General features: G+C 41.3%; 1 protein-coding gene across 2 annotated transcripts in view; it reads left to right on the top strand.

The window, feature by feature from the left end:
• Nucleotides 1-21,802, top strand: part of SYNJ2 (synaptojanin 2) — a 468,795-nt gene that overhangs the window by 434,122 nt on the left and 12,871 nt on the right. For both annotated transcript variants that reach the window (XM_063917654.1, XM_063917655.1), the window contains exons 24-26: nt 1,684-1,748; nt 4,401-4,509; nt 6,141-6,340. In XM_063917654.1, coding sequence (XP_063773724.1) covers nt 1,684-1,748; nt 4,401-4,509; nt 6,141-6,340 — 374 coding nt within the window. The remainder of the gene's footprint in view (nt 1-1,683; nt 1,749-4,400; nt 4,510-6,140; nt 6,341-21,802) is intronic.

Below are 21,802 nucleotides of genomic sequence, written 5' to 3'. Positions count from 1 at the left end.
TATTGTGTGTGAAAATACCCGGGTATCAGCAGTTGCTGAGATACTAAGAATGAGGAGCATAGCTAGAACTATTGGGGGCCCCATAGCAACATGTTGTAGGGTCCCTGTCAATGCTTTTAGAAAAAGACCTCTCAGCCGCAGTTGTTCATTTTATGTCCCATAATAGTGCCCTAGTTCATTTTCTGAACCAGGATTTAGCATCCTGATGGTCAGAATCCCAATGGTAAGTACTGGCGTTAGAGTTAGGACTAGGAGAAGGGTTTGGGTGAGGACAGTTAGGGTTAGCCTGTGGAGGGGGATGGGGTAGGCTGCTGGAGAGGTGGTTTAGGGTTAGGCTGCTGGAGGGGTGGTTTAGGGTTAGATTAGGGTTGGGGTTAAATTACTTATTGGGATCCATCAGGATGCCACTCTCGGCATCCTGACTGTTGGGATTTAAAATGGCAGGATATCATATCCTACTCTCGGAACCACAGTAGTGCCTTCGTTAATGTAGTACCCTAGTTTATTTTATGAACCATAGCAGCGCCCTAGTTCACGTTATGTCAAATTGTAGAGCTGTCAGTACAGATTATGCAACACAGTACCCCCAACTCACATTATGACATACAGTGTCCACAGTTCATATTATGCCACATTACAGGACCCCAGTCCATTTTATGTAACATTAGACCCTCCAGTTCATTTTATACCACATTACAATGAGCAGGTCCAGGGCCATACCTAGAATTATTGCATTCCCTAAGGCAAAAGTTTGTATGGGCCCCTATGTACCACCCAATGGTGAAAAATGTATATAACACATGTAACTTTGACAGGGAAGGTGGGCCCCTCTTAGCTCCGGTCCTCATAGCAGAAGACCACACCATCTAGCATCAGCATTCTTTATATAGTCAGTCACTTACAGTATATCACAGTTCTTCCTCATTCTGGCCAATGGTCTGAACAACAAATGAACTTTTGTAACCACATACCAAGCCTTGGAGAGAGATAAAGTACCAGCCATTCAGCTCCTGTCATTTTTTTAAACATATCCTGCAACTTGGCGGTTAGTAGCTGACTGGCTGGTACTTTCTCTCTCTCTACTTTATCACTTTCTAAGGCTTAGTACATCTCCCCCACAGACAGAACCTTAACTGTGTTTTCTTAGAAATGTGTGCTGAGGGTGTCCAAAATAAGGGAAAGAAATGGTTTTGTAGTCATTATGTCAACATTCAAAATGTTGCGTGGTCCGAATGTCAACAGCGAAAGTATCGACCTTCACAATGTTTCATAATGTTCATTTCAACATTCTGAATATCGGCTTTCAGACCATGTTAACATTCTGAGGGGGAGATTCAAATGTTTGAAAAATCAGTTGGGAGTCTGTTTTTTCCTATCTAATAGACAGGAAAAAACAGACACCCAACCGAGTTTTCAAACATTTGAATCTCTACCTAAAAGTCAACATATTGTGCCACAACCAAAAACATACCACTATTAACAACAAGCAATCTGTTACCCAGCCCGATGCCATAGCTTATTTTAAAACACTGATTTATTAATTTTATTTTTTATTTGTTTATGCACATATGACAACCACTGTAAGGAAATGTTTCCAAAAATCAAGTTAGGAACCGCAAAATACATTGACATTATTACTTAGTGATTGGTTGGTTGGCTTATTTTTTTTAATTTTTTTAACAGAAAACAACATTTCGGCACCTGTTCAGCAAGCAGTTACTCTTCTTCCTGGTGCACCACAGCATCCTGTAAGTCTGTAACTATAAGACGCAGTAATTCAATAATTAATTTTAATCCTTCATCCAATGAGAAATACAAAACTAGCATGCAAAATATATAAAGAGTGTTTTTGAAAGTGCAGAAATTCAAGCCCGGAGCACTTGTGGTGTTTAGTGATGTCATTCTGTTTTTACACAAATGTGTCATATATGACTGTTAATACCCAGTTGTTTTTTTTCACTGTTGTTTCCAATTGTAAAGCGCAACGGAATGTAAATGCTGCACTATATAAGAAACTGGTAATTAATAAATCACTGCTACAGGTTGAATATCCCATATCCAAATATTCCGAAATACGGAATTTTTTGAGTGAGATAGTGAAACCTTTGTTTTCTGATGGCTCAATGTACACAAACTTTGTTTAATACACAAAGTTATTAAAAATATTGTATTAAATGACCTTCAGGCTGTGTGTATAAGGTGTATGCGAAACATAAATGAATTGTGTGAATGTACACACACTTTGTTTAATGCACAAAGTTATTAAAAATCTTGGCTAAACTGACCTTCAGGCTGTGTGTATAAGGTGTATATGAAATATAAATGCATTCTGTGCTTAGACTTGGGTCCCATCGTCATGATATCTCATTATGGTATGCAATTATTCCAAAATACGGAAAAATCCGATATCCAAAATACTTCTGGTCCCAAGCATTTTGGATAAGGGATACTCAACCTATATAAAAAACTTTCAGTTGACATTTACATAGCAATATCTTTGAAATCTACAGCATTGTATGGTATACAAAACATTTAATTTTTATTTTTTTGGATAGAATTGATGTAGAAAAATGAAAGCATACTTTCATAATAAGGCCCAGATTTATCAAGCCTTGGAGAGCGATAAATTGCACTGTGATAAAGTACCAACTAATCCGCTCCTAACTGTTCTTTTTTGTCCAGCACAGCCTGTCACATGGCAGTTAGGAGCTGATTGGTTGTTACTTTATCACCATGAAATTTATCACTCTCCTAGGCTTGATAAATCTGTGCCTTAAGTCTGGGATCAGATGGCTCAGACAGGCTCTCTTATGTCTTACCACTTGTTCATCAGTAGATCTAAGGTAAAACTAAAGCCGCTCTGAACTTTTTTGTAGTTTGTAAACAAAGATGTGTGGCTCTCATAACTGAAACAGAAAAGAGGGACGTGTATTTTTTCAGCTGGCAAATTGCATATGGCACTGGTTTATATTGTCATGTGTACTGATATTATGAAATATCCCAGTCCCAGGGGGACTGCCACAGCAATGACAATGCTTCCCAAGGGAAGCCGCTCCCCTGCTATTACAGAAATCCATCAGGACGGCAAAAGGCCAGGGAGCCGGGAGGAGGTTTAGAGCTGCCACTGTGCCTAAGTATGCACAGCTTCTCTATGCATGGCTACTTGCCTGCCAAGTGAATTTCAGGATGCACACCCACTTCCTAGTCTCTGGAACTGTCCTAAAATTTGCACACTTAAAAGTGCAAATGGCAGAAAGTGTATAAATGTATTATTTGGGCCACTTTAGGACCACACACTTTAAACATTTCAATCAATCCCATTTTATCCAAATATTGCTGGATTTAGCCTGATTTATATCTTGAATTAATCACTAGAATTAGGGGGAATCCAGACTCTATTACACGTGTCACTTTTGCATGTTTTGATGGTTTTCATCACATTTTGCAGGGAAAAAATGGATGTGCACCCTCATGCAAAGCAAGTGTCGATTAACAGATCGACAGTATCAACAGCCAATAGGTCAACACTATATGGTCAACTTGCATTTGGTCGACGTGAACAAAATATTGACATGAACATGGTCGAACATGTGTTGTTGTTTTTTGTCCCAAATATCTGACAGCAGAAACTTCAACCCTCGTTGGCTGGCTTCGCTCGCCACAGGTTACTATTCCCAGATAACGGTAATTAAGAAGATTTTTGGTCACTTACTATTGAATCCTTTTCCCTGAAGCATGCTGGGGAACACTGGACCATGGGAAAGCAGGTTGGGGCTGGAGCTGGCACCTAAATGACACTGTAGATTCAAAAGCAAGTTCCTTGTCCGTGCAACCCCAGACTTTCAGTTTCAATCTGGGGTTGCAGGGGGGAGGAGCTTACTTTTAAAGCTACAGTTTAATTTAGGTGCTAGCTCCTGCCCCAACCTGCAATCCCATGGTCCAGTGTTCGCCTGCCTTGCTGAAAGAGAAAATGCAGAGGTTGAAAAAACATGTTTCAACCATTGAAAATATGCGTCAACCATTTCCATGTTGACATTTTGTAACTGTCGACCTAATGACTGCCAACCTATACATTGTTGATCTATCTTCCAGATACCACGCAAAGCAAGGGATAGCTCTGGAAATGCACCTTTCAGTCCATTTTTCTAATTGAAATAATTTTTTCTTGCAAAATGAAATCTTTTGTTTTCTGCACCACATAGGCACTCTCAGTGTCCCCAATGCACCCACCATCTAATATGGTAGATAGTGGCTTCTCCCATAAGATCAAGTGCAAGTGTGTAAAAGTATTCTGGAGGCACTTTGCGTTATTGCGCTAAATTGATCTCCCCTTTATATCTTGTAACAATGGCTGTCAATTTTGACTGTAAATGCAAAATGTTTATATTCTATATTTATAGCCAAAGGACAAAACTGGGATAAGTAAACCTTACAATGTGAAACAGATTAAAACTACCACTGCACAGGAAGCAGAAGAAGCTATTAAATGGTTAATGGATTCCAAAAAAGGTGAGACTTTATACAGTATAAACACATACCATCAGTGACAGGAACATACAGTAAGAGTGATCCAGGTCACACTGCAGTAATACTTTTATTAGAATCAAGCGTAACGTGTAAATATATTAATAAGCATTAGGTAAATAAGATTTAGGCAATTCATTTCATTTAAAAAAAAAAACAACTAAGAGTGTACAGACTGTGTTTCATATTGTTTGTTACTTATTCATTTATTTTATTTCTTTTTATTGGCTGCATTTGCAATGCAATCTGGGAGCGATATTAGCGTCCTATATCGCATTGCAGAATGCGATCAGATCGGGTGAATGCATCAGCTGGCAGGGGCAGGGCCGGAGCCCGTTACTGCTATGTTACAAGTGTGGTTCTGAGGCTGCTGCACGCTCACGCTGACCGCCATGTACTGATGCAATTTCCAGCCATTTCCTGGGGAACCCTGCTCGAAGCACAGCCTTGATCTGTAGCCCATAGGCTAGAACATAGGGTTGACACCTCATCCCTTTAATTCTGGACACATATTAATTACACAGGTTCTGTGGCTAAATGACTTCAAGACTCCATTACACCTGGTTTTAATCAGCCGCAGAACCTGTGTAATTAATGTGTCCAGAAGTAAAGGGATGTGCCGCTGCCTGAAGATGGCAGTAGCTGCGGGGTGGGGATGGGGGGGCATTATTGGGAATCCATCACATTGGGAGATATGGCTGCCGGCGGGAATGGAAGGATCACAGCAGTTATTGGAGATATCTGCTGTGGTCCCTCCATCATATATTCTGGTGATATTTAAAATTTGTGGCAAGTCACCGAAAACACCCGTTTTTAGCTGCAAATATTGGTTGATTCAGTTGGTTAATAAATGGGCCTGAGATTGTTCCAATATTCTCTATCACATGGAGAAATCACGTGGAGAAATCCATTTGTGTGATCCAGATACAGTATGAACAATGACATGACGGCCCTCGTATAATTCTAGAGAAGAAATATAATTTGCTTACTTAGATTACTGAACTAATGTCCAAAATCTGTCTAATTACAAATAGGTAAAATATGCAATAATAAAAATTGCAAACCTTTGCAAGAAGGTATTTGAGCTCTTATGCCAAGCAGCCTTAGTTTTTAGTCTTAAATGTATAATATGTCTACTGTACAGTTGCATATGTGCAGTATGAACTCATATGTGTAATGTTTGTAATGTATGCTACGTTTTTCCTCCTTCATGTTGCTGCTTGGCGATGCATTGTACCACAAAGAATTCCTAGTGTACGTGAGTACACCTGGCCAATAAAGCTGATTCTGAATCTGATGATTCCGATTCTAGGTTAACAAATCCATGCTATCAGAGCAGAACCTCCTCAAGATGGATGAGCTAATAAGTTAAAGATTCTGGGTCAGTCAGCGCTATCTGATTCTCTGTGCTTTTAATGTACAATGCAGAGTGCTTGGCTTTAATCAGTAGATGTCGTTTACGAGTCATTTTCCATATTGGTACATTAATAACCTGCGCATTTGTACTAGAATCGTATATGCTTTTAATGTGATAACAGAATTCGTAATGCATGTTTTTTGTTATTCATTTTCAAGTAAATATATTGGTTGATGGAAATTTTTTTTTTGTATTTCAGAAAAACAAGATGAGGATGTAAAATCTGGTCTTAATCACAATCAAAGTTTTCTAAAAGCAGACTCAAATTCTGTGCCCCCCAAAGTACCATATGCACACTCACAAGAGGCAGAAGCAGTGCTGATACCACAACGTCCTCCCCCAAAGGTGCCAAATACTAGACCTGCTCCTCCACCAAGAGCCGGAGTCAAGTTTGAGCCTGTAAGTTCGCCAATCATTTGTATCATTCCAGACTTTATTCAGGAAACAACATATTATATATTTTACACAACAATTGGTGTTTTTTTTTTAATTGAGCAATTTTTACTTCTTTCTAGAAGAACAAAACAGTAAAGCCAAAATATAGGAAATGGCAAGTCCTACATGTACAAGAGAAATACCATGCATCAACACCGAAATACAGTATGCAACAATGTGATACACATATGAAAATGGCAGTCTCCACATTATAAGTGTGAATATATAGCAACATGAATCCTCATAGACTAGACAAAAATACTACTAACAAAACTAAAAAAGTAAAGAAGAAAGGAAGGGATGGCCGAATCTTCCAACTGAACTGTTACCACTGGGCACCTAGCCAGATCTGATGAGGCACCAGGTCCCAACTACACCAAAAAATACATAATCTGAACCCATACACAGATGTCTGAAAGGATCAGAGGCCAACACCCAAAATAGCATGTAACCCATAAACTGTAGCCCAGAGCCACTCAGTCCTGAACATAAGGCTGAGTATAACTGGGCTTCATACAAGTATTGTTTATGTTGAACAGTTACACCCACCACAGACAGCCAGGCATTGTAATCCGGCCATTTAGAGGCCAACCATGAGCAGGCCACAAAGACCTTGGTTGCGGTACACACATTTACCACATATTGTCTACTCTATTTATCCACAGTGTCATCATACACTATACCCAAACAACACACCACAGGCATAGCAATTGTGGGAGGAATATCAGTAGTATATAAAACACTCAGGACTTTATCCCAAAAGATGCCATCTACAGGGCATTACTACAAAAGGCACCACTATGAGCTCGACGCGTGGGACAGGTATCAGATGTTTGCCCTCCAAATGTCATCATCCGGATTGGGTGTACGGCACAGTATAAACAATGAAATCTGTTGAAATCTTATGAAGGCCATAGAAATACAAGGAGATTCAAGTGCTTTGTCACGTTATATGAAAAATGTATGGGTATGATTTTCCAGATTAACGTGGCAGTTACAGTCACAAGTAATTATTTTATTAAATACCATGATGTGGTTATTCTATGGAAGATTTTTTTTTTTTTACTTACCATTTTGCCGCAATGTGGCACGGTACATAAATATATACATTACTGACTATTTCTAGAAAACGAAAATCAAAAATAACAAAAACCCATCCTGCCCGTATTGTGCAACCCTGCTGAAATAATATTATGGGACTTTATCATACTAGGTTGAAATACCCACCTCTGTTCCAGTTCTTACATCAGTACTGTAACTAAGGGGAGTGTGAACCGGACACTGTAGGGGTCTGGCAGCACTATTCTGAATGCATCATGCTGTCATTATAATTACAGTACTTACAGCATGATAGATTAGCAGGCTTGCACTTTGGCATGTCTACCCAGTCTGAAAACCAGAAGATGGGTGTCCAGGGGCAAACATTGGATTTTTATAGAAGGGATGCCAAGTTTGTTTTTTGCCAAATTATTAATGTTCTGTGTGATACATACCGTAGAAATGATACATTCAGTATATGTTCTATATTACCTACTCTGCAAAAGCCTACAAATCACACTACCCAGCAAGAAAGAGACGTATATGCCATGCTAGAAATTCCAGCACATATTATAGTATTTCCGGACTCCGGGGAAGGGGGCAGGCGCGAAATCAGAGCACCGTAATCTTCCCTTCCTCCAACACTTGCCTATTGAGTCACGTCAATCTGGTAATCTAAATAAAACGTAGATGGGCTCCTCTTGCTATAGATCAACAGTGTTATCCCAAGCAGTGGTCCATAATGGCCACTTACCAAGGACATTTTTGTTAATAATTATAATTTTAATAATTCTATTTATATAGCGCTCTTTCTCCAATAGAATTTAAGGTGGTTTTAGCAATGCAGCAGAAGAGGGATGTTTATTACAGTGGATTAAGCTGTAAAAGTATGATTGTTTTTGTGCTGTATAGAAAAAGTAAAACATTTTTCATAGATATGTAGGGGCAGATTTACTAAAGCTTCTAAAATTAAAAAAGTAGTGTCGCCCATAGCAAACCATCAGAATCTATCGTTTCTCTATTGCATCCCATAAAATGATAGACCGAATCTAATTGGTTGCTATGGGCAACACCACCACTTTTCATTTTTAGAAACTTTAGTAAATCTACCCCGTAGTCTGACCCTCGTGGGGAAATGATTGGAATAATACTCACTATAAATAAAATATACAGTCACATTAAAAAAAAAATGATTGATAAAATAATTTTGGTGCCCCTTCTTGCAACATAAATATGCCTCCAGTGGGAAGATGGAATGTCCCAAAATGTTTCAATGAGTTTGCATATATTTTAATGCAATTAACTATTTTGTTTTGCCTTTCACACTTTGCCTTATCAGATGTGCAGCTCTCCTCCACTTAGTTTTAACCGATGGTATAGAGAATGTATTTTATAGCTTGTGTAGTTGATTACATATTTGCTTTGATAAACTGGAAAATTAATTTGATTTAATGATAAAGAATCAGACAATTGCTTTGCTCAGATCAGGCTGATTAGTAACACTGACCTTTCAAGTAGACTAACAAAACAAACAGTATATATATATATATATATATATATATATATATATATATAACTCGTGTGTGGGCGGCACCCGGTAAGAAACACTCTCATAAGCGCAGGTAAATATTTACCTGCGCTTATGAGAGTGTTTCTTACCGGGTGCCGCCCACGAGTTATATGCTTTGGATCCCCGCAGTGGTTTCCTAGGGATTGGCACTGGGACAGGTATTTTAGTGACAGGAGTGCTGCTTCAATTGCACAGTGGGGCAAAAAAGTATTTGTACAGCCACCGATTGTGCAAGTTGACCCACTTAAAAAGATGAGAGAGGCCTGTAATTTCCATCATGGGTACACTTCAACTGTGAGAGACAGAATCTGAAAAAAAAACTAGGAAATCACATTGTATGATTTTTAAACAATTTATTTGTATATTCTTGCGGAAAATAAATATTTGGACAATCGAAAAGTTTAACTCAATACTTTGTAATATAACCTCGGTTGGCAATTACAGAGGTCAAATGTTTCCTGTAGTTTCTTGACCAGGTTTGCACACACTGTAGCAGGTATTTTGGCCCACTCTTCCATGCAGATCTTCTCTAGATCTGTCATGTTTTGGGGCTGTCGCCGGGCAACACGGACTTTCAACTCCCTCCACAGATTTTCTATTGGTTTGAGGTCTGAAGACTGGCTAGGCCACTCCAGGATCTTGAAATGCTTCTTACTCCTTAGTTGCCCGGGCGGTGTGTTTGGGGTCATTGTCATGCTGGAAGACCCAGCCACGTTCCATCTTCAGTGCTCTTACTGAGGGAAGGAGGTGGCTGTCCAAATACTTTTTTGCCCCAGTGTGTGTGTGTGTGTGTGTGTGTGTGTGTGTGTGTGTGTGTGTGTATGTATATACATATACAGTTGTGCTCATAAGTTTACATACCCTAGCAGAATTTGTGATTTTCTGTCCATTTGTCAGAGAATATGAATGATAACTCGCAAACTTTTCTTTCACTCATGGTTAGTGGTTAGGTGAAGCCATTTATTGTCAAACAACTGTGTTTACTCTTTTTAAATCATAATGACAACAAAAACTACCCAAATGACCCTGATCAAAAGTTTACATACCCCAGTTCTTAATACCGTGTATTGCCCCCTTTAACATCAATGACAGCTTGAAGTCTTTTGTGGTAACATAGAAACATAGAATTTGTCGGCAGATAAGAACCACTTGGCCCATCTAGTCTGCCCCTTATTTTTATTTATTTTATTTTTTTTATTATTTTTAATCACTAACCTTATTTGATCCTTATTTCTTTGTAAGGATATCCTTATGTCTATCCCATGCATGTTTAAATTGCTCTACTGTCTTAGCCTCTACCACCTCTGATGGGAGGCTATTCCACTTGTCCACTACCCTTTCTGTGAAATAATTTTTCCGCAAATTTCCCCTGAACCTCCCCCCCTCCACTCTCAGTGCATGTCCTCGTGTCCTATTGCTTCTCTTCATTTGGAGAATGTTTCCCTCCTGGACTTTGTTAAAACCCTTCATATATTTGAAAGTTTCTATCATGTCCCCCCTTTCCCTTCTCTGCTCCAAACTATACATATTGAGATTTCTTAGTCTTTCTGGGTATGTTTTGTGATGTAGGCCATGCACCATTTTAGTTGCCCTCCTTTGTACAGTTTCTAATGTATTAATATCCTTTTGAAGATATGGCCTCCAGAACTGAATACAGTATTCTAGATGAGGCCGTACTAATGACCTATACAGTGGCATTATTACTTCTTTCTTTCTGCTGCTTATTCCTCTCCCAATGCAGCCAAGCATCTGACTAGCCTTCCTCATTGCCTTGTTACATTGCTTACCTGCTTTTAAGTCATCTGAAATAGTGACTCCTAGATCCCTTTCCTCCTCAGTAGTTTCCAGTATAGTGCCATTAATACTGTATTTAGCTTTAGGATTTTTGAGACCCAAGTGCATGATTTTGCATTTTTTGGCATTAAACTGTAATTGCCAGACTCTTGACCATTCCTCTAGTCTACCTAGATCCTCAATCATTTGTTTTACCCCACCTGGTGTGTCTACCCTGTTGCATACCTTTGTGTCATCTGCACAAAGGCATACTTTCCCTTTAATGCCATTTGCAATGTCACCAATAAAGATATTAAAAAGCACTGGTCCAAGTACAGATCCCTGGGGTACTCCACTGGTAACATTTCCCTCCTGTGAATGCACTCCATTTACCACAACTCTCTGTTTTCTATCCTTCAACCAAGATCTTATCCATTCAATAATCCTAATATCCAATCCCAAACTTTCAAGTTTATTTAGCAGTCTGCGATGTGGAACTGTGTCAAAAGCCTTACTAAAGTCTAAATAAGCTATATCCATGGCTCCACCTTTATCCATCACTTTAGTCACACAATCAAAAAAGTCAATAAGATTTGTTTGACATGATCTCCCCCCAGTGAATCCATGCTGTTTGGGATCCAGTAAATTGCCGGATTTGAGATAATCTACAACTCTTTCTTTTAAGAGTGTTTCCATCAATTTCCCTACTACTGATGTAAGACTCACTGGTCTGTAGTTGTTTGCCTCTTCCTTGCTTCCACTTTTGTGCAGTGGGACTACGTTTGCTCTTTTCCAGTCCCCTGGAATTTCTCCTGTAGCTAATGACTGGTTGAATAATTCTGTCAATGGTGCTACCAGCACCTCTTTAAGTTCTTTTAATATCCTTGGATGTATCCCATCTGGCCCCATAGATTTGTCCACTTTCAGCTTTGAGAGTTCTGTTAGGACCTTCTCCTCTGTAAATGTACTTGTTTCATTTTCCTGAATATCCCTGCAACTTAACTGTGGCCCCTTCCCCTCTCTTTCAGTAGTAAATACTGAGCAAAAATAATCATTAAGATGATCTGCTATTAAATTGTCTCCTTCAACAAGACTCCCAGTGTCCGTCTTTAGTTTTATAATTCCGCCTTTTGTTTTTCTCTTTTCGCTTATATACCTAAAAAAAGTTTTGCCTCCTTTACCCACTGACTGGGCCATTTTCTCCTCAGCTTGTGCCTTTGCACATCTGATTACCTTCTTTGTCTCCTTCTGTCTAACAAGATATATCTTTTTGTCTTCATTATTTTGTGTCTGCTTATATTTCCTAAAAGCCATCTTTTTTGCTCTCACAATATTTGCTACTTCTTTTGTAAACCACACTGGCTTCCTTTTCCTTGTGTTTTTCCTAACAGTTTTGATACAAAGGTCTGTTGCCTTCAATATTGCACATTTGAATGTTTCCCACCTCTCCTGCACTGTTTCCAAGTTCCTCCACTCTGCCAAAGAATCGCTTACACATTTTCCCATCCCTACAAAATCAGCCTTCCTAAAATCCAACACCTTTGTTTTTGAATGGGACGAGTCAGTCTCTGTCTTAATGCTGAACCATACTGCTTGATGATCACTGGATCCCAGGTTTTCACCCACTTTTACGTCCGATAATCTGTCTCCATTTGTAAGTATTAAGTCTAATATTGCGTCTTTCCGAGTGGGCTCCCTCACCAATTGGTGGAGGGATGCTCCCTGAAGGGAATTTAAAATGTTCCTACTTCTAGTGGAAGTAGCAACAGACACCTCCCAGTTTACATCAGGAAGATTAAAGTCTCCCATGATTATTACCTCTCCTTTTAATGCCATTTTAGTTATGTCCTGGTAGTTGTGGATGAGGCTCTTTATTTTCTCAGATGGTAAAGCTGCCCATTCTTCTTGGCAAAAAGCCTCCAGTTCCTGTAAATTCTTGGGCTGTCTTGCATGAACTGCACGTTTGAGATCTCCCCAGAGTGGCTCAATGATATTGAGGTCAGGAGACTGAGATGGCCACTCCAGAACCTTCACTTTATTCTGCTGTAGCCAATGACAGGTCGACTTGGCCTTGTGTTTTGGATCATTGTCATGTTGGAACGTCCAAGTACATCCCATGTGCAGCTTCCAGGCTGATGAGTGCAAATTTTCCTCCAGTATTTTCTGATAACATGCTACATTCATCTTGCCATCAATTTTGACCAAGTTTCCAGTGCCTTTGTAGCTCACACATCCCCAAAACATCATCGATCCACCTCTGTGTTTCACAGTAGGAATGGTGTACCTTTCATCATAGGCCTTGTTGACTCTTCTTCAAATGTAACATTTATGGTTGTGGCCAAAAAGTTACATTTTGGTCTCATCACTCCAAATGACTTTGTTCCAGAAGTTTTGAGGCTTGTCTCTGTGCTGTTTGGAGTATTGTAAGCGGAATGCTTTGTGGAATTTGCGTAGTAATGGCTATCTTCTGGCGACTTGACCATGCAGCCCATTTTTCTTCAAATGCCTCCTTATTGTGCATCTTGAAACAACCACACCACTTTTTTCAGAGAGTCCTGTATTTCAGCTGAAGTTATTTGTGGATTTTTCTTTGCATCCCGAACAATTTTCCTGGCAGTTGTGGCTGAAATTTTTGTTGGTCTACCTGACCGTGATTTGGTTTCCACAGAATCCCTCATTTTCACTTCTTAATTAGAGTTTGAACACTGCTGATTGGCATTCTCAATTGCTTGGATATCTTTTTATATCCCTTTCCTGTTTTATACAGTTCAATTACCTTTTCCCGCAGATCCTTTGACAATTCTTTTGCTTTCCCCATGACTCAAAATCCAGACACGTCAGTGCAGCACTGGATGAAAGATGCAAGGGTCTTTCAGGAGTCCAGAAACTCACTGAACTTTTATACACACACACTGATTACAAGCAAACAGATCACAGGTGAGGATGGTTACCTTTAGTAGCCATTCAAACCCGTTTGTGTCAACTTGTGTGCATGTTATCAGGCCAAAATCTCCAGGGTATATAAACTTTGATCAGGGTCATTTGGGTAGTTTCTGTTATTATGATTTAAAAAGAGTAAACACAGTTGTTTGACAATAAATGGCTTCACCAAACCACTAACCATGAGTGAAAGAAAAGTTTGTGAGTTATCATTCATATTCTCTGACAAATGGACAGAAAATCACAAATTCTGCTAGGGTATGTAAACTTATGAGCACAACTGTATATATAAAAATAAGAATTTACTCACCGGTAATTCTATTTCTCGTAGTCCGTAGTGGATGCTGGGGACTCCGTAAGGACCATGGGGAATAGACGGGCTCCGCAGGAGACTGGGCACTCTAAAGAAAGTTTCAGTACTATCTGGTGTGCACTGGCTCCTCCCTCTATGCCCCTCCTCCAGACCTCAGTTAAGGAAACTGTGCCCGGAAGAGCTGACATTACAAGGAAAGGATTTTGGAATCCAGGGTAAGAATCATACCAGCCACAACAATCACACTGTACAACTTGTGATAAACTTACCCAGTTAACAGTATGAACAACAACTGAGCATCACTCAACCGATGCTACATAACCATAACCCTTTGTTAAGCAATAACTATATACACGTATTGCAGAAAGTCCGCACTTGGGACGGGCGCCCAGCATCCACTACGGACTACGAGAAATAGAATTACCGGTGAGTAAATTCTTATTTTCTCTAACGTCCTAGTGGATGCTGGGGACTCCGTAAGGACCATGGGGATTATACCAAAGCTCCCAAACAAGCGGGAGAGTGCGGATTGTCAAAGTCAGAAAAATATCTCTATACACACTGCCATATTTGCACCTCATATACGTCCGCGCTGCGCATGCGTACGCTCTCCCGTGCGTGCGCATACTCACAGTCGCGGGCACCCGCAGGCGCACGGTATGCGTATTTACGGTAGAGTTTATGTGATCGTAGCGTGCGACTCAATCGTTACATATTTTAACTATATAATGTATTTTGTAGATCATGGTCCCTTTGATAGATTCTGAAAGTTTAGTTAATATAGCATGTTCCTGGACAGAGGGATCCCTCTTTGTATTGTACGAAGGGTCTAACAGGAGTCATACAGTGGTGTTTAGTACCCATCGGAAGAGTATTTAATTAGCAATATTCCGGTGTTGGTTTGGAGCGGATTAATCGTTCGTGCGAATAGTTATGGACATAAGAAGTTTATGTCCATTTACTATTATTTACTCTTACTTAGCCATGCGGCGGGAAACCCAGTATCCCACCCACCTGAGCTGTTGGAAATCGTCACAGCCCACCTGTATGAATCAACCTATGACCTTTTGTTATAGTGCGAGGAGGAATTCCTGTGTCCAATGAACAATGAGATTGTAGGGTCCATTGAATTGTATTGTGTGTGGGGCATAAATAGACAAGCCGATCACATCCAGCTCACTCTTCAACGGTTATCATTGCTGAAAATCGGGAGCTGGATGTCCAGAGGCGCATGCGATCATTTCCCCTTGTGCGTAAGTGTTTCTCCGCAATCATATTGTTCTTACTGTTATTGTGAGCCATTTCTCTCTCTCTCTCTCTTCTCCTCTTTCTCTCTTATTTTCCCTTAAAACATAATTGTATTGTATTGTATTTCCTGTGTAGTTATCTGGTTAGGTAGTCTATGTTATATTGTAGTGTATGACTTGTATTGTGTTAATTCTTTTGCAAGTATATCATTCATAATATATATATATTAGGCGTTGGACCCTAAGCCCAGGTATCTGTGTATTTCTTATAGTGTTTAGTATTCTCAGAGCGTCGGTGACGCTCGAACAGCATTTGAGTTAATAAGGTTATACTGTGTTGCATTTACACTCTATCACTACACTAAGGTTTTACTGCATAATATACGGTTTATGGTTTAGATATAAAGGTTTAACATTGTGAGCGTCAGCGCCGCTGGTGATCTCCTCGTGGTCCCGAGCGTCCGCTACGCTATAGCGAATCATTACGATAGACGGCAGCCAATAGCGTGCCTGCCTGTGATCTCTTGGCCGTGAGCGAACGTGACGCTTGAGCGTCTCGACTACGGCTAAGCGATTGCTACGCAACGAGCGTACCCTTACGGTACTCCATACGTGAATAGCGTACAGTGTTCTTAGACCTCATAAAGGGTTTTATATAAGATAAATATTTAGCTTTATCAATTGGCGGCTCGCCCGTCCTTCATATATCTGCACTAGGTAATTTCAGCAGACATTATCCAGCAGCAAAGGGCGGGAGGTCATATTCCTCGTAGTGCTGTTTGGATAAGCGTCTGCTTCACTTAGTAAAGGGTGCTGAAGGAATCCGGGACCGGAGGTAAGAACAAAACGATAGTGTCTTTTTAAAACTGTTTATTTCTGTCTTGCGTACACACGCACGCATATCTGCATTTCTTTTCATTCGTGTATTTTCATATATCACTCTCCTGTTTGCCATTTTATAATTGATAAAACGTGCTAAGAGAGATTTGCCGCTATTTCATAGTTTAAAGGTAATATAGTTAAAGTATAGACAAACACACAGCTATGCCTGAGAGACAAGGCGAAGTCAGTGTGGTGTGCGGTAGATGATCGAGGATCATCTACATTGATAAAACGTGTTAGTTGTGTTACGGTGGACAAAGACTGGTGTACACGTGTCTCTAACAAAGGGAGAGACTCGCGTACGCAAAGGCCGACGCACGCAGCGTAAATTACGCAACGGAGCGTCTGGGTACGCCCACGTAACTCAAGTCACACGATAGTGTTGATTTTTAACAAGCGAAAAGGTGGCAAGGCGATAAATAGCGCAACAGGCGATAAGTAACGCAATAAGCGATAAATAGCGCAACAGGCGATAAGTAGCGCAAATCTATTTTAAATTCGAAATTTAAATTAACAGATCCTTCTCCTAATTTGTAACACATCTGGTCTAAAGAGAAATTTCTGCGCAGAAATAGAAATAGAAACAAAAGTGTATATGTGGTGAGTGAGTGTTTGTTTTTACAATTTTGAGGATTGAACCAAAAGAAATCATCGAGTTCTCGTGAAGGTACATACGTGTAAGTGACATGCACGGTGGCTAGGGAGGCATCCTTGGTTAAACATAAAATTTGAGCATTAGAGTATAGCAGACCAGGAGGTCATACTGTAGCAGACCAGGAGGTCATAACAGACCAGGAGGTCTAGGTACAGCAGACAAGGAAGTCCGCTATAGAGTCCACAGGCACAACACCAAAAAAAAAGGGTTGGTGCAACACCCATATAGGCCATACAAGCTCTTGCTGAAGGAATTCGCAGCCGCAATTTTCGATTCCGCTGGTCGCTCCGTACATAAGATTAGTTGCTTATGTGCTGAACGATTGTACCGCACGTAATTGTGTGCATTAGTAAACCTGACCGGTACTATTTGTGTACGAAGGTCATAAACGCTATTTGTACATTCTAACGTGATTTGTGTAATTTTTTATTTTTTCAAAAAGGGAAGTTCGCTGGTCACTCAGGAACTATCTGACAACCACACCTTTACTGGAAAGGGTTAATGCTCTGCGGATCACACTCACATGTTCCAGTAAACAAAGGTTAATAGGGGCCCTGGGTCGAGTACGCCAGCACTATATCAGTGTGATCAGGTCGTATTGGTCGGCGTGGGCGAGTGAGTGAGGTGCTCGGTAAACTTCACCGCCAACCTATCGTGAATATCTTGGTTTTTTGTAAGGTTCTGTAACACCTGCAAATTATGGGGGCCAGTTGTTCAGGAAGGGGGCGATCAACCTCGGTTCGGGTTGATTCTATAAACCGACCAGTCGGGTCGGCAAGGTACGTAATGTGTGAAAAGTACGGAAGTCACACAGAAGCTTTATGTGATGAATGGGAGAGAATGACAGTACATGACGGGGAGAAATTCCCAAGAGTAGGTAGCTTCAGCACAGAAGTGTTAACGAATTTAAGGAGAAGGATATGTCTCATTAAATCAGCAAAGAGACGAATCAAGCATTATGATTATTTGCAGTTGTGGCAACAGGAGGGTGACATACAGAGAGGATTGGCTCAGGCGGCGGGATCTGGCTCTATCAGGAAACTGATAGCCACGGCCCCACCGCCACCATACATATCAGGAGAAGAATTGGTTGCGGAGAATGACGCACTAAGGCAGGCCTGGCCAACCTGTGGCTCTCCAGATGTTGTGAAACTACACATCCCAGCATGCCCTGCCACAGTTTTAGCATTCCCTAATGGCAAACCTGTGGCAAAGCATGATGGGACTTGTAGTTTTACAACAGCTGGAGAGCCACAGGTTGGCCAGGCCTGCACTAAGGTGTAACAAACAAACACTTAGCAACTGTGTAAATGTTAAAGATAATGTTAACCAATTAACCAATGCAAGTATTAACCCGTGCAAGTTGTACCCTGTTTTGAACTTTCCCCAGGAGTGTGATCAAGAGGACGAATCGGCAACAATATCAGCGCTCTCTCTAGCAGCCACCATATCTGAGACAACAGTAGGCACGGCCCAACCTATAAGATTAGTAACAAAGCCCCCTAGCGGAGGGACAGGTGAGGTCGTATCAACGGGTAAGTACGGCACCATACACTATGCTGAAACTATTTCACCACAGGCTGTAGAATCTACACAGAATGATGTTGTTAGAATTAATCCTGTTAAGGTAATAGTAGTGCCAAATGGGAAAACGGACACTTCAGGAGTCACTCCTGTTAGGAACATCGCCATGTATAGCCCGTTTACCCGAATGGAATTAAGGACCATAGTGTCTGAATTCCCTGACCCTAGAAAAGATTTTGTTGCTAGCCAAAAATACATCAGAGACCTAGGAAACACTTTAGAGCCCAATAATAAAGATTGGCAAGTACTGCTAAGAGCTTGTTTACCCTCCAATGTCGACGCAGCTCAATTTTTAGTTGACTGTGGATTAGATCAGGATGTACCTCTTACAGATGTGTACAACAAAGATAATGTAAAAAGAATAAGTTTACAGTTAAAGGAGTATTTCCCAGCGGTAGTTAAATGGAACAAGATATTCTCCATTAAACAAAAGGAGTCAGAAACAGCTGCAGAGTATTTTCACAGAGCATTATCAGAGATGGCAAAATACACAGGCATAGAGGACATTAAAACAAACATAAACCATCGAGAAGTAGCAGTATCGGTACTGATGGATGGTTTAAAAGAGTCATTAAAGACTAGGGTACAGACCACACAACCATGTTGGCGAGGTCTGTCTGTGGCTACTTTGAGAGAGGCTGCTATTGATCACGACCGGAATATCACCAGACACAGGGAGTCACAAGGTGATAAGTTAATGTCAGTAAGTATACAGGCCCTGACCACAAAACAGCCTGTGTTAATATCACCAAACCCTGTGGGTAAGTCAAATGTGGTAACATGTTATTTTTGTCACAAACAGGGACACTTTGCACGAGACTGTAGATCGAGAAATGTACCAAAATCTTATCAACCCCCTAGACAACGACACGACACACGACATTGGGATCAGGGTCCACAGAGACGGAGTTATGAGCCACATACAGGGGAAACAAAAAGATACCCCCCGAACAGAGACTGGCACGCCTCTGGTAGTTCCCAGCTAACTCCCTCACAAGTAGTTGCTGCCAGCGGGATTCAGGGAGGTCACCATACCCAATAGGAGTGTGGCCATACCTGTAATCTGCAGCCAGTAAAATTGATTGCAAGCCTTGGAAGTGAACCCGAAGTTGCAATTAATGTAGCTGGTAAATCATTAAACTTTCTTGTAGATACGGGGGCGGCCAAATCAGTGATAAATTCGACAGTGGGCATGAGAACCACTGGTAGGACAATTCCAGCCATGGGAGTAACAGGAGTAGTCCAGCATTACCCTGTTAGCAAGCCAGCCGAGATTACAATAGGGCCTTTACATACCAAGCATTCCTTTTTGCTGGCTGCATCGGCACCGACCAATCTCCTGGGAAGAGACTTACTGTGTAAAATGGGGTGCGTCATTTATTGTACTCCTGAAGGTGTATTCTTGGACATACCTGAGAATCACGCTCAGGAAGTGCGAGACATGTTAGACTCCCCATCAAAATTAATGTCACATACCAATATGACAAATAGGACTCCCTCCCAAGTAGAAGAAATTACATCTCAGATACCAGAGTCACTTTGGACTAAAGATGGACAGGACACTGGATTAATGGCAAACGTAGCTCCGGTAGTTGTACAAGTAAAAGATGGTAGGATAGCTCCAAAAATCCCACAGTACCCTCTGAAGCCAGAGGTGGAGTTAGGAGTGTACCCAGTAATAGAGCGCTTGCTACAACAGGGCATTCTGGTAAGAACGTCCAGCACTGCCAATAGTCCCATCTTCCCTGTGAAAAAGAGTGGGGGGAGGGGTTACCGGCTAGTGCAGGATCTGAGGGGGATTAACAAAATAGTTGAGAGTCAGTTCCCCGTAGTGCCAAATCCAGCTGTCATCCTAATGCAAATCCCTCCCACTGCGAAATTTTTCACTGTTATTGACCTCTGCTCCGCTTTCTTTTCGGTACCTCTGCACCCTGACAGTCAATATTTGTTTGCATTCACATACAGAGGAGTCCAATACACATGGACTCGATTACCACAAGGTTCCATAGACAGTCCAAGTATCTTTTCCCAGGCTTTGCATGATTGTTTACAGTCTTTCCAACCAGAGAGTGGATCAGTATTAATACAGTACGTGGATGATCTACTACTGTGTTCTGATTCATTGGAAGCATCCCTGAAAGATACGAAACAGCTCCTGTTTCATCTTTCAGACACAGGACACAAGGTTTCCAAAGACAAGTTGCAATTATGCCAAACTAAGGTAAAATATTTGGGACACTGTCTAACACAAGGACTGAGACACCTGACCGCTGATAGAATTCAAGCAATTAGAGACATGACTCTGCCACAAACCCAGCAACAGATCAGAACATTTTTAGGAATGTGTGGGTATTGCCGTAACTGGATCCCAGGATTTTCCATTCTGGCGTTACCTTTGCAGGAGATGGTTTCCTCAAACAAACCTGATCGGATTTCGCATACAGACGAGTCCGAGATGGCATTTGAGAGACTTAAACAGTGCCTAACGCAGGCACCAGCATTAGGTATGCCAGACTATGGGAAACCCTTTGAGCTGTACGGAACAGAAAGTGCGGGTTGCGCGGCAGGCGTCTTAACCCAAAAGCACGGTGATGCCAGCAGGCCAGTAGCATACTACAGCGCTCAGCTAGATACGGTAGCGCGATCCCTCCCCACATGCTTGCGAAGCGTTGCTGCGATAGCATTGCTAGTAACGAAAAGCGAAGATGTAGTGCTAGGTCACAACCTCACAATTCATACACCACATGCAGTGTCAGCCTTGCTAAATTCTGCCCAAACCAGGCACGTCTCATCAGCGCGGTTTACAAGATGGGAATTGGCACTAATGGCCCCCGTAAACATCACCATAAAGAGATGCAGTGCATTAAATCCTGCAACGTATCTCCCAGGTGTGCCTGGACAGGCACAAAGGGTGGAGGATGAGAGTGGTGGGGAAGGAGAATTTAACACAAAGGAGGACACACATGATTGTATGGAATATTTGACCCAAAATTTTACCGCAAGGCCTGACATCAGTGACAACCCACTGGAAGATGTAGATCTAACTTTCTACACGGACGGTAGTTGTCATAGACAGTCAGACTCGGGAGACTTGTGTACTGGATACGCAGTCGTAGATGACCAAGGCACCATAGAAGCGGAACCGCTAGGCCCACCTCACTCAGCCCAGGTTGCTGAACTGGTCGCCCTAACCAGAGCATGTGAATTGGCTAAGGGCAAATCAGCCAATATCTACACCGATTCTAGATACGCATTCGGGGTAGTCCATGATTTCGGAGCCCTATGGCGCCTCAGAAACTTCATGACAGCAGCTGGTACACCGGTAGCGCATGCAGCTCACATAAAAAGGCTTCTAACAGCGATACAGGAACCCGACAGAGTGGCTGTTATCAAATGTAAAGCACACACATATAGCCAAGACCCA

Source organism: Pseudophryne corroboree, chromosome 4 (genome assembly GCF_028390025.1).
Source record: "Pseudophryne corroboree isolate aPseCor3 chromosome 4, aPseCor3.hap2, whole genome shotgun sequence".
NCBI classification, from domain to species: Eukaryota; Metazoa; Chordata; class Amphibia; order Anura; family Myobatrachidae; genus Pseudophryne; species Pseudophryne corroboree.
The sequence above is the reverse complement of the archived record's forward strand: the minus strand, read 5'-3'. Positions and strand labels throughout refer to the sequence as shown.